Raw genomic sequence first — 14,029 nt, 5'->3', positions numbered from 1 at the left:
TTCCCCTTCCCCCAGAGGCAGCTGGGCCCTTCCCAGCTCATCGTGGCGCTGGACGGTGTCACTGTCACACAATTTGTCTTGCTTTAACTCCCAGCTGCCTCCAGGGATGAAGAATCAGGAAAACGACATGGGTTTGCCTTTGGATGGTGGGTTTGACCCAGGGAAAAACAACCCCAAAGTCACAGCACCCTGCACAGCTGATCCCAGTCCCACCCCATCCAGCCTTTCCTAGTGGGATTCACCTCCAGCCTCATCCCACTCCTAAAGAAGTACCTGCAGAAAAGGCTGAAAATAGAAATTATATCGAGGAACACTACTCCCCCCAGCTGTTAATCAGCTCAGGGAGGCACAGAGGGAGGGAAAGCTGGGCAATGTTTCCATGCCAGCTCTCAGCTGGGATGGGGATGCTCCTGCCTGCCTTCCCAGCCAGGTGCCTGCAGGTGAGCAGTGCTGAGCTGACTCAGGGCTCCGGCTGCTATTCCTGGCTCGCCACTGACTCATTACCTTGGGCAAATCACATCCCTTTCCCATTTTATTTCAGCCACTTCAGTGGGAAAACGCTTTGCAGAGCTCCTGAGCCAGGGGGGCACATGGAGCCCAAGCCCAGGCTCGGCACAAACATTCCAAGCTCTCCTCCCAGCATCCCTCCCCGGGGGTGGAAGGATGCAGCCAAAGAGGCTCCCATGGAGGCTGGCAGGGAGGGAGGGATGTGAGGAGCTGCATCCATCTGGGACCAGCTTTAAGTCCAGCCTACGGGAGATGCATCAGCTTTGTTGTGACGCTGCCTTTTTGGGTGTTCAAAACGGGATTTCACTCGGTTTTCCCAACAAATTCCTCACCTGAAGAGAGGGAGGGCAGATGGACGGGCAAGAAAGCCGAGGATTCCCAAGGAAGAAGAGGGATATGGATGGAGAGTCTCACAAACAGCCCCAGCAGTGACACCCTGCTGCTCCTCTCTCGCATCCACGGGCATTCTGAGCACACCTATCCCAACGTCCTTCTCGCCCCAAATTCCTTGGGAATCGGGACACAACGGAGCGAGAGGGGCAAAGCTGAGGAAACTCACGGATCACAAACCCCGGAGAGGGCAGAGAACATTCAGGTTTCAAGGTCTCACCCACGGAGGGGGTCCACAGGGGGGAAAGGGCCAGCAGGACTCTGCGGTGGCTCCGGGAATTGTGGTTATTCCGGGCTGGAACAGGGAGCCCCGCGCCCGATTGCTAAGGGAACAGCAGGAACAGCATCCCCAGCACCCACCCTGCGGCGCAGGGAGCATCGGCACCATCTGGTAGGTGAATCAGCCTGCAGACAACTCGCTGGCAGCTCCGCAGAGAGGCCCCCCCCCAAGTCGGAGGTGAGATGGAACACGTGCTCCCGGCACCTCCCGGCGGCCCCCCCGCGGCGCACCTGGGTCCCTGCGGCAGCTCCCGGCCCCAAAATGCCGCAGGGAAACGCCCACGGCGCGGGCAGCGCCCGGTTCCGCCCTCCTGCCCGCGCCGGAGCGCCCCGGGAGGTTCTCAAAGCTCGGTGAGATCCCAACCCTGCCCCTCTGCAGCCTGAGGGAAAGGGCAAAGGGAGAAGGGAGGAGGAGGAGGAGGAGAGGCAGCACGTTCCAAAGGAAGCTGGAGGATGGAAATGAAAGCTGGTGGTTATTCAGGGCACCTCTTCCTGCAGATCTTTGGCGTGGAGATATCCCAGGAGCCTCTTCTCCACTCACCAGGAGCTACAAAATGAGCCCAAACACCTCAAACCTACTCAAGCCCTGAACTCAGGACTCCAAATTCGAGGAGATGGCACTGCCAGGTGGATAAAGCCATGGAATTCCAGTGGATCAAGCACAGGCAGGGCCAGAACTGTGGGACAGGACAGGACACAGGTACCAGGAAGGGACAACGTCTCACCTGTGCCCGGACCAGCGACTCAAAGCTGGGTTTGAAGTAATCGATGCGGCTGCTGTAGAATTTGGGCATCTCCTCCAGGAGCTGCTTGTTCTTGGCTTCAAAGTCCTCCTTCACAGGGCGCAGCTCCTCCCGGGCCTGCGGGGGGACACGGGGGGTCAGACTCCTGGGACAAGGATCCTCCTGGCATGGAGGCCACCCCAGGACAGTGGGGTGCTTTGCTTGGCTGTGGGGACCAGCAGTGACCAGCCTGGCGGGACCCATGGGATCATCCAACGGAATCTGGTGGGATCCAAGGGATCATTCAGTGGAACCTGATGGGACCCAAGTGGCCAATTAATGGATCATGATGGGACCATCCAGTGGACCCTGGTGGGATCCAAGAGACCATTCTATGGAACCTGCTGAGACCCAAGAGACCATTCTATGGAACCTGATGGGACCCAAGTGACCAGTTAATGGAACCTGATGGGACCCAAGTGACCAGTAAATGGAACCTGATGGGACCCAAGTGACCAGTAAATGGAACCTGATGGGACCCAAGTGACCAGTTAATGGATCATGATGGGACCATCCAGTGGACCCTGGTGGGACCCAAGGGACCATTCTATGGAACCTGATGGGACCCTAGTGGCCAGTTAATGGAACCTGGTGGGACCCAAGTGACCAGTTAATGGGACCTGATGGGACCCAAGTGACCAGTTAATGGATCATGATGGGACCCAAGTGACCAGTTAATGGATCATGATGGGACCATCCAGTGGACCCTGGTGGGACCCAAGTGACCAGTTAATGGAGCATGATGGGACCCAAGTGGCCAGTTAATGGATCATGATGGGATCATTCAATGGACCGTGGTGAGATCCAAGCGGCCATCCAATGGAATCTGGTGGGATCCAAGTGACCACTCAATGGACCCTGGTGGGATCCAAGAGACCATCCTATGGAACCTAGTGGGACTCAAGTGACCAGTCAATGGAACCTGATGGGACCATCCAGTGGACCCTGGTGGGATCCAAGTGACCATTCAATGGACCCTTGTAGGATCCAAATGATCATCTAATGGAATCTGGTGGGACTCAAGTAATCATCCAATGGGACCTGGTGGGATCCAGTTAATAGAACCTGGTGGGACTCAAGTGAGCTCTCAATGGACCCTGGTGGGCCCCAAGAGAGCTGTTGATGGATGCTGATGGGACCATCCAATGGTCTCATGCTCTGACCCTGGAAAGCCACAGGACACCCAGAGAGGTTGTGCCTTCTCTCCTTCAGAAAAACACGGACAAAACCCATTCCCAGAGCTCAGCCAGGCTGGAGAATGTCCCTGGCCACATCCACGTCCCCTCCCCCTGTGATTCCCAGGAGCGTCACTCCAGGATCCTGCCCCCACCGTCACCGTGACCTTCAGCTCAGTGCATCCAACTGGCTCCTTTAAACAGAGCGTGGGGAGAACGGGAAATGTCTCCGGGATGGTGTGGAAAAGGGCAGGAGGGGGTGGGCTGTGAAATATTAGACCAGTTCAAGTCTGCCACTTAATCCCGGTGCCATTCCAACGGGAGGGGGGAGCGGGAGAGCCCGGCCCGGCCGCGGCGCCGGCCCTGGGGACAGGGACAGCGTGCCAGGGGCATGGCGTGGACTGGGCTCCAGGCTGGAAAGGCCTGGGATCATCCCAGCAAAGGAGCAAGTTCATCATTTGCCATGAGGTTGGGAGCGTTGAAACTCCCACGGTGGAGTTCATGGCATGGAACTCATGGGGAAAATTCCTGGGATGGAACTCCTGGGGAAAACCCCTGGGATGGAACCAGGTGAAAACTCCTGGGATGGAACTCCTGGGGAAAACTCCTGGGATGGAACCAGGTGAAAACCCCTGGGATGGAACTCATGGGGAAAACCCCTGGGATGGAACTCATGGGGAAAATTGGGATGGAACTCATGGGGAAAACTCCTGGGACGGCGTTCATGGGGGGAAACTCCTGGGATGGAACCAGGTGAAAACTCCTGGGATGGAGCTCATGGGGGAAAACTCCTGGGATGGAGTTCATGGGGGAAAATTCCTGGGATGGAATTCATGGGGAAAACTTCTGGGATGGGGTTCATGGGGGGAAACTCCCCAGGATGGAGTTCATGGGAGAAAGTCCCAGGATGGATTTCATGGGGAAAAACTCCTGGGGTGGAGTTCATGGGGGAAAACTCCCCAGATGGTGCTCAAAGGAGAAACTCCTGGGATGGAACTCACAGGGGAAACTCCCAGGATGGACTTCAGAGGGGGCAGAGGAGCAGAAAACCCGGAGCAAACAATGGATGTAAATGTGCAGCTCAACAATTAAAAATAACTGGATGAGATGAGGCCCTTTCCCATCAAATCCAGACCCTCTGGATACCCCAGGTTCAGGATTGCTCAAGGCTCCCTCTCACAGGTGCTTAAACTCAGCATTTGGTTAAGATTTTTTTTTTGGGAGGGGGAATTAGATCAAAAGTTCATTAAGAAGAAAAAATATATGAAATAACTAAACCCTGCTTAATCACCAGAACAAAAGAATTCCCATTTTTCCAGCCCCAGCTTTAGTCACTGAGGCTGAGCAAAATAAGCTGCTTACTGTTAAACCAGAGGTGTCTTTTGTTCAGGCTGTTATTTAACACAAAACTTCATTTTTGGGGGCAAATTCATCAGAAAAACACATTTTCTTTGACTCTGAGAATCAATTGTTCCTGGGAGGATCAAGCCACGTGCTGCTGGAGCGACAGATTTTGGGGAAAAACGCTGGGAAAGATTTGATTTAAAAAAAAAAAAACAAACCACAAAACCAACAAACTCATCACGATTTCACTAAAATTCGGGAGAGAGCAAAAAGAATCTGGCAAAACTTCCTGTTAACCAATTACTGCAATTTTCCAAGACGAATTTTTTGGGAACAGGTGGCAAACATAAAGCTGGGAAATGCTCTGATCTGTTCCCTTCCCCATCCAGCTGCTCTCTCAGACGCGGAGGTCGGGGGGAACCCCCCTGTGCCTCGACCTCAGCGCTGGCTCCGAGCTCCCCCAGAGCTCCCAGGGCTCTGATTCCATTTTCCCTTGGAAAAAATTCCATTTTCTCTTAGAAAAGCAGCTCCTTCCCTTCACCCAGCACTCGAAACCAGCGTTGTGCTGTCAAAAATGCGATTTTTACACGGATAAAAGACATCCTCCCAAAATGTTCTATTCATGGCAAGGACGTCAGATAGGAGGGAAAAGCTTTTCCTGAGTTTTCCCAGGAATGCTGCTGGGATTGTGGCTCTGGGGACACCTCAATACCTGGTGAAGCTTGGCCAGGACAGGGCCAGTTCTTTCCTTTTCCTCGTATTTTTCCACCTTGGATTGCAGGCGTTTGTAGTCCTGGAGCGTCTGCTCCCGGCGCTTCACTGCCATGTTCAGGCTCGGGAAGACACTGCTGAACCTGGGAAAAAAAAAGATGGAAAAGGCTTGGGATGGGATATTTTGGATCCAAGGAAATTGTGGAGCACCCTGGTCCAGCAGGAAGTTCCCTGCTGTGATGCTGGGTGAGGTTTTTCCAAGCCAAACCATCCCAGAATTCTGAATATTCTTAATTAAAGTTGTGGTTCCCCAGTTCCTGGTTGGAAAGGGAAAGGAGAGGTAGAGAAGTTGAAATAAAAGTTCAGGAAAAAGAAGCAATGAGTGCAAAACAAATATGAACTGCAGATTAAATTTTAAATTAATACAGTTAATTTACAGTTAATAATGAAATATTAACTGTATTATTTTTTACACTTTTTTTTTTGTTTTCTGGGTATTATTTTTGGCTTTATTTTTTCTTTTTTTTTTTTGTTCAATTTTTTGCTTCTTCTGATTGAGTTTTTGTTCTTTTTATGGCGAATTTTTGCTCTTTTTGGGTCACAAACGCAGCTGAAGAGGAGCCCTGAGCCCTCCCCAGAAGGATTCACAGCATCCAACAATTTACCCAGGCGATGGGAAAGATTCCTATTATTAAAATGTGTTACAAATTGAGGAAACATGAACATCTGATAGAGAATATTTTTGAATGTGACAGAAAAGGGAAAAGCAGGAACTGGAACGTTGCTCCTGCCTCTTAATTCCAGGAAATCGAATTATCCCAGGGGATACCAGGGCTGTGGGTTGGGATCAAAAAGGTGATGCTCCCTCTGGAGATAATAATTTAATATTCATAAATTCCAGGGTGGTTTTGGGGGGGTTGAGGCCAGGGATTGGTGGTGAAAAATTTCCCTGAGCAGCCTGGCGATGGATTTTACTTCCACGAGGGAACAAACAGCTTTGCCACCTCTTAAAATGGAAAAAAACAAAATAGAAATAGAAATAGAAATCCAACTGGGGGGGCCATTAGCAAAAAGAAAAGACACAAATGTCACTTGACAAGTGTCATTTGCTTTGGATGTGACCCAAATCCAGGGTTCAGGCAGAACCATGGGTGTTCCCAGCCACTCCAGCCCTATTAAAATCCCATTTTCTGCTTGCTCTGGAGGGTGCTGATGGGCTGGGCCAGTGGGTGCTGAGAGAAAACTTTCATCCCTGAGCCTCACTTTGCAAAGGGCAAACACCAGGAGCAGGGAGAAGTGGGAATATTTTGTATTCCAAGAGTTTGGAATGGAGGTTTTGGAGCATCCCTGGGGATGTGATCCTTCAATCCTGCCTGGTCCTGCACATTCCCCGAGGCTGGCACAGAACAAATCCATATAAATATAAATATAAACATATATCCCATGATATTCTCCCTCTGTTGCAACAGATTGGGGATGAGGAACAACCTGGAAAAGTCATCAGGGAGCTGCTCCAGCTGCCCAGAGAGGATCAGATGCTCTGCCCTGACATTGCTTTTTATGGGCACCATCCCACACAACCCCATTATATTTAAATGGGAGCCATGTCCTGGATGCAGCAGGCTCCAGGCACGGCCTCAGCAGCTCCTGGGCTGCTAAAATCTCTCCTACCTCTTTGTAAAGTCCAAAAATCTGCTGGAAGAAGGGTCAGGGAAATAGGGATGGAGGAAGGGGTGGCCAGGTTGAGAGGTCTCATGGGATACTGGTTTGGGTTCACAGGATCAGGGAATGGTCTGGGTTGGAAAGGACCTTCAGGACCCTCCAGCTGGGGCAGAGACACCTTCCACTGGCCCAGGAGGCTCCAAGCCCACTCCAGCCTGGCCTGCAGCACTTCCAGGGATGTTTTTGTGCCAGGGATGCCCTTTCCCAACATGGCACACACACAGTGCCAGCAGCTCGAGGTCGCAGCTCCTGCAGGAATTTCTCCCAGTTATTAATGATGGGAAGGAGGATCCCATCAGCCCAGAGGCTTTCCTGGTTTATTTTATGTTCTGTTCCTGCTGGAGGAGGTTTGGGAAGGACACAAAACCTAAAGTAGGGAATAAAGACCATGGGGATGAGCTGAGCTGCTCCTCCACAGTGGGACTGCAGGCATGGCAATGCCGGAGGGGATTCCAGGCTGGAGGCTGGGAAATCCTCCCTTCCCTGCTGTGCACCAAGCACCATGGCCTTCCTGAGACATCCCCAAACCACTGAGGCTCGTGCTGGCACCCAAGCCCAGCTGTCAGTGGTGCTTTCCTGCCCTTTCCCTGGCACTTCCCAGGGCTCCTGCCTGAACAGAGCCCCGGGACTCTGGCAAAGCCACACGCAGCCACTGCCACCCCCAACCCTGCTCCACAGGGAAGAGCCAATCCTCCCCCTTGGGAAAAGCAGCCAGGGACGGCTCACAAGATGATCAGCAACACAGTTTCCATTCACTTTGAAGTTAAATCTGGGTTTTAAAAAGGGAGAAATTTTTTTTTTAAATTTTTTCCCCCCCTTTTTTATTCCAGGTATCGACTCTGCAATTTCGCAGCCCATAATGGAAGGACACCGTGCTCAGGCAGAGCTTTAAAAAATATCTACAGGGCTGGATCTGAAGAGGCTGGGACTGTGTAGGCACAGCAGCTCCTGTCTCACCAGGACTTTTAATGCATAGATTATACGCTGCATTTCCCAGAGCAGGGGGGGCCCAGCTCCCCGGAGCCGCAGCCGTGCCCGGCTCTGTGTCCTGAGCTCCAGCCTGGCCACTGGGAACCCTGCAATCCCACACTGCCCTGGGTGGGAAGAGACCTTGAATCACCCTGTTCCACCCCATACCATGGGCAGGGAACTTTCCACTCTCCCAGGGTGCTCCGAGCCCCGTCCAAGCTGGCCTTGGGCACTTGCAGAGATGAGGAAGCGTTTTTCAGCTTCTCTGTGCCACCCCCATCCTCACAGGGAAGAATTCCTTCCCAATATCCTCTTTAAATCTCCCCTTTTTTAGTTCAAAACCAACCCCATCACTATTGGAGGTTGCCTCAGTGTGGCTGTCCTCCACCAGTAAAGGGTTGGGTCATTTGTGGCTGAGGAGGTGCCCAAGGAGCTCTCCCTGCTCCAGCTGAGCCCTCCCTCTGTGCCCACTGAGGTCCCCCTGTGCCCACTGAGCTCTCCCTACTCCAGCTGAGCTCTCCCTGTGCCCACTGAGCTCTCTTTGCTCCAGGTGAGCTCTCCCTGTGTCCAAGGGGCTCTCCTTCAGCCAGCCAAGCTCTCCTGTGCTGACCAAACCCTCCCTGTGCCCACCAAGCTCTCCTTAGTCCAGCTGACCTCTCCCTGTGCTCACCAAGTCCTCCCTGTGCCCACTGAGCCCTCCCTGTGCCCACTGAGCTCTCCCTGTGCCCACCAAGCTCTCCCTGTGCCCACCAAGCTCTCCCTGTGCCCACCAAGCTCTCCCTGTGCCCACCAAGCTCTCCCTGTGCCCACCAAGCTCTCCCTGCTCCAGCTGAGCTCTCCCTGTGCCCACCAACCTTTCCCTGTGCCCACCAAGCTCTCCCTGTGCCCACCAAGCTCTCCCTGTACCCACCAAGCTCTCCCTGCTCCAGCTGAGCTCTCCCTGTACCCACCAAGCTCTCCCTAGCCCAGCTGAGCTCTCCCTGTGCCCACCAAGCTCTCCCTGTGCCCACCAAGCTCTCCCTAGCCCACCAGAGCTCTCCCTAGCCCAGCTGAGCTCTCCCTGTGCCCACCAACCTTTCCCTGTGCCCACCAAGCTCTCCCTGCTCCAGCTGAGCTCTCCCTGTGCCCACCAAGCTCTCCCTAGCCCAGCAGAGCTCTCCCTAGCCCAGCAGAGCTCTCCCTAGCCCAGCTGAGCTCTCCCTGTGCCCACCAAGCCCTCCCTGTGCCCACTGAGCTCTCCCTGGTTTAATTTCCAGGCAGGATCAGCTCAGCTCAGGCAGGGAAGGACCTTCCTTGGATTGCTCCAGATTGAGGCAAAGCTGCCTCTGGCTCCTGAAGGAATGCAGGAATCCTGAATTCCCCGTGAGCCCAGCAGCTCTGAATTGCCCTGGGATTCAAGGAGAAGGGGTTTCAAGTCCTGCCCAGGATTTTCTCCCTGTGTGGACAGAAACACAATCCCAGGGTGAGTGCCAGGGGTGCCAAACACCCGTGCAGGGGAGAGGGAGAGCCGGGCTCCTGCTGGTGCCAAGTTATTCCGAGGAATTCCTGACTCCACACGTGGCCCCAGTGTCTCCACAACCATCTCATGCACGTTATTGACAAATGCTCCTGCTGCAGAGCCTGGCACCAAGGCTCTGCAGAGCCTCTGCCATCCACAGACACAGCCAAGCCCTCCAAGAACAGCCCTGCAAGGATCAGGAGAGTTTTCCAAAGCCTTTGGAGAGGCACCACCAACCCCTCCTGGACTGGGATCAACTGGGAGGGGAGCAGCAGCCAAAGAGCCCTTTGGAAATGGAGCCTGAACAACTCCACAGAGAATTTCAGGACATGGGGAAAGAGCAGGGAAGCCTCACAAGCAAATCCTGATGTTTCACTCATCCATTCCATGCACTTGGAGCAAGGGAACAATTCCTGTCCCTGTGAGATGCACAGAGGAAAACCCTGGAGCAGATGTGGGGTTTGTAACAGATCATGGAATCAGCAAGGCTGGAAAAGGGCCCTAAAACCAAGCCCAACCACCAACCCAGCACCACTGAGCCACCAAGTGCCACCCCAGGCATTTTCTGAGCACTTCCAGGGATGGTGACTCCGGGCCAAACTGTGCCAGGGTTTGACAATTCTCACCATGAAAAAGTTATTCCTAATTTCTGATACCATCAATAATCCCAACACCATCCTCCTCCCTATGCTCCTCCACAGGGAATGAGGGGCTGTGACAGCCAAAACCACTCCCAAATCCCCCCCACCACCCTCTGTCAGCCAAGACTTCCTTTTTTTAATGCAAAGACAAGAAAATCAAAGCCGAATGGTGGGAATGGTGGCAAAGTGCAGGTAAAGCAGCACAGGGGAATGAGAGGGCCTGCCATGAAAGCAGCTTGAGGAATAAGCTGCTGTTGTTCCCTGTCACTTTTCAGGGAAGGCTGTTGAGAGGGGATTACAGCCCAGGCAGCTTAGGAGGAGCAGGTGAGGGGAGATACGCAGGGATAACGCAAAGAAAATACAAATTACTCTGCTCGTGGCTGTGGGGGGAGAAGGGAAACCTGGGGGTGAACTCCTCACAGATGACAGGTTATCCTTGGAAAAAACACCGAAATCACCTCGTTCCCTGCATTCCAAATCATGTTCCCACCTCGTCTCCACGCCAGGCTCCCTTCAGCTCCCCGTAATTAAAGGATGGGGTTGGGGAGATAAAAGTGCCCCAGGATTCCTGGTGCTGCCAGATTTGGCTGTTACTCAGCCCAGCTGACAAATCTGGGCCTTGGAAATTGGAAATTCCTTCCCATCTCTCTGCTGGGAAGCCCTGGGGATGGTGGGGATGCTTGAGGAGTGGGAACATTCTGTCACCTCTCTGTCTTGTCACCCTGGCCATCCCAAATCTTCATTCCACTGCTTCCTCCAGCCCCCTCTTCAGTGGGAAAGGGGTGCTGGAGCTTTGGCACCAGGAAAAATAATGGTAAAACCTTTAATTCTCCTTGTTTCCAAGCATCTCAAACACCCTCAATGGCAGCCTGTGAGGTGGACCTGGCTGGCACACACGTGGCTCTTCCCTTGGGAATTCTTTTTGGGATGATATCTTGAATAAGAAACCAAAAGGAAGTGGACAAAATCTCCAGCTGGTGATGGGCAGGTAAAAAAAAAGGAATGGCAGAGCTGGGAAGCATCAGATGCCAAAGGAAGGGAGGGTGGATGAGGTGAGGGGAAGTTTGGAGAGGCACCAGGAAGGCTCAGGAGAGGCTGGAGCAGGGAAGGGGATTCCTGCCATTCCTGTGCTCATGCCCACACATCCGTGGGGGCCCATCCACCCACCAGGAAGGGGGAAATGAAACTCAGCCCTTCCTCCTGGAGGGAAAAGGTGCAGGAATGGAGAGGCTGGGATGAGGAAGCAGCATGGGGGATTAGGTGGCCATGTGGCTGCTCCAAATCCTCATTAGGGGCTCGTTAAGGACATGAAAGCTGCTTTTCCTGCTTCCGGTCCGGCACCCCTGGAGCTGCTCCTGGCCAGCCTGGGCTGCCTCTCCCTGGCAGCTTGAGGCACCATGGGGATGGTGCCTCAAGGGATTCCAATGGAATTTATCCCTCACTGCTCTGAGCAGCTCCTGGATTGCACCTCTGGGATGTCCCACGGTCTGACACCCAGCCCTGTGTGGTGGCACCTCGGTGGCAGCACCCTCTATGTCAGCCCTGCCAAAGTCAGGGTGACCAGGACATCCCCATGGCCAAAAATTCTCCAATTCTGGGACAAGGACAATGCTCCAGGGCGGTGATCCTGTACCAGGATGACCAGGACATCCCCATGGCCAAATCTCTCCAATTTTGGGAACAGGAACACACTCCAAGGGGATGGCACCAAGCCAAGGTGACCATGACATTCCCATAGCAAAATCTCTCCAATTTTGGGAACAGGAACACACCCCAAGGGGATGGCACCAAATCCAGGTGACCATGACATTCCCATGGCCAAATCTCTCCAATTTTGGGAACAGGAACACACTCCAAGGGAATGGCACCAAATCCAGGTGACCATGACATTCCCATGGCCAAATCTCTCCAATTTTGGGAACAGGAACACACTCCAAGGGAATGGCACCAAATCCAGGTGACCAGGACATCCCCATGGCCAAAAATTCTCCAATTCTGGGACAAGGACAATGCTCCAGGGGGGTGATCCTGTACCAGGATGACCAGGACATCCCCATGGCCAAATCTCTCCAATTTTGGGAACAGGAACACACTCCAAGGGAATGGCACCAATTCCAGGTGACCATGACATTCCCATGGCCAAATCTCTCCAATTTTGGGAACAGGAACACACTCCAAGGGAATGGCACCAAATCCAGGTGACCATGACATTCCCATGGCAAAATCTCTCCAATTTTGGGAACAGGAACACACCCCAAGGGGATGGCACCAAATCCAGGTGACCATGACATTCCCATGGCAAAATCTCTCCAATTTTGGGAACAGGAACACATTCCAAGGGGATGGCACCAAGCCAAGGTGACCATGACATTCCCATGGCCAAATCTCTCCAATTTTGGGACAAGGACAATGTTCCAGGGGGGTGACCCTGTGCCAGGGTGACCAGGACATCCCCATGGCCAAAAATTCTCCGATTTTGGGAGTAGGAACCTGCTCCTCAAAGGGTTGGTACCAGGACATCCCCATGGCCAAATCTCTCCAATTTTGGGAACAGAACACTGCTCCAAGGGGATGGCACCAAGCCAAGGTGACCATGACATTCCCATGGGCAAAACCTTTCTGGATTTGTGAGCAGGACAATGCCATAAGGGAATGACCAGGTCACCCCCTTGTTCTGAGAGAGTCAGACAGAGTCAGTTAAACTGAGACCTGTGGCCCTGGAAATCCTCTCCCAACGTGAAAGGTCCTAAATCCTGTGGATTTCCAAACCACCTGGCTCGTTTAAGCCGCTTCCTTCCTTAAATACGGACACAATATGGAACATTAAGACTCCCTCCCCTATCCCTGACCCTGCCTTGACTGGGAAGAACTGGGAGAGTGAAGTCCAAACCAGCTGGTTTTGTCTCCTTCTGCCCCAAATCCGCTGCTCTGGCGTGAGATTCCACAGGCAGCTCCCAAAGAGGAGCCCATCCCTCCTGCCCAGCTCCTCGCCCAACCCATCCCCTAAAAAATGCAATATTCTCACTGGAGCTTTGCTCTTTCCCTGAAAATAAATGAGTCACTCCCAGCCAAAGGCTTCTTGGGGCTCAAAAAGCCAAATTGTGAATAACCCTACGAGCCCAGAAGCAGAAGGATTGAAACAATACAAGCCTCCACCCCCCCTCAGCTCAATCTACTACTGCTTTTTTTCAACATGGTTTAACAAATTCCCCAATATTTGCGTGAAAACTCCAATCCCTGGACAACTGAATGGAGATTTTACTGCCCATGTGCCTCTGATTACAATATATTACCACTAATGATAATTGTCTGGATTAGACTTATCTGTTTCTTTGGCTAATAAACTATAAGAGACCACCAGTGAAGATGTAATAAAGTGCAGCTGTTGGAGCAAAAAATAAAAAAAATTAAAAAGCCTTTTTTTTTCTAGGTCAGAGCAAAGTTGGGAGAGGCTTGGGAGAGCTGCCTCGGCGAGGGGAAGGAAAACCTAACTGGAAATAAGAAGAGCTCCTCAAGGCAGCTTTCATTAATCTGGAACTTTTCTGCCAGAGCTGGTGCTGGGGTTTATCTGGCAGCAGGACAAAGGGAGGGAGGTGCAAACTCTGCATTTCTCTCCTGCATCTCATTAGCCTCAAAATGGACCCTTGGGCTCCTCAGAAATGTTCCTGGGCAGGGATGCACCTACAAAGGGAAGGAGGAGGGAAGGGAAGGAGCAGTTTTGTTCTTGGAGTGGGGATGAGCTTCCCCAGCATGGAACATAAGCTGGTTAAAGGCACACAGGGTGAAGCTTTGCAGGTGCCAAAGGGCAGGAAAAGGGGAAAAAGAAACCTCTCATGGTGGAAATTCAGAAAGTTGGAGAGAATTGCTGAGATGGAAAGCAGCCAGGAGGTTGGAGTAAACAGCCTGGTGTTGAACTGAGGACTGGGCAGATAACGGAGCGTCCCGAGTCAGGGAAACATGGAATGGGCTGGGTGGGAAGGGATCTGAAGGATCACCCAGATCCACCCCCTT

General features: G+C 52.8%; 1 protein-coding gene across 3 annotated transcripts in view; it reads right to left on the bottom strand.

The window, feature by feature from the left end:
• The window catches only part of BIN3 (bridging integrator 3), a 46,389-nt gene that overhangs the window by 4,076 nt on the left and 28,284 nt on the right, over positions 1-14,029 (bottom strand). For all 3 annotated transcript variants that reach the window (XM_059870397.1, XM_059870395.1, XM_059870396.1), the window contains 2 exons: positions 5,190-5,331; positions 1,902-2,036 (listed from right to left, as the gene is read on the bottom strand). In XM_059870397.1, coding sequence (XP_059726380.1) covers positions 1,902-2,036; positions 5,190-5,331 — 277 coding nt within the window. The remainder of the gene's footprint in view (positions 1-1,901; positions 2,037-5,189; positions 5,332-14,029) is intronic.

The sequence above is a fragment of the Haemorhous mexicanus genome, chromosome 30, assembly GCF_027477595.1.
Source record: "Haemorhous mexicanus isolate bHaeMex1 chromosome 30, bHaeMex1.pri, whole genome shotgun sequence".
In the NCBI taxonomy this organism is placed as follows: Eukaryota; Metazoa; Chordata; class Aves; order Passeriformes; family Fringillidae; genus Haemorhous; species Haemorhous mexicanus.
Note: the sequence above shows the minus strand (reverse complement) of the source record. Positions and strands in the feature narration are given on the sequence as shown.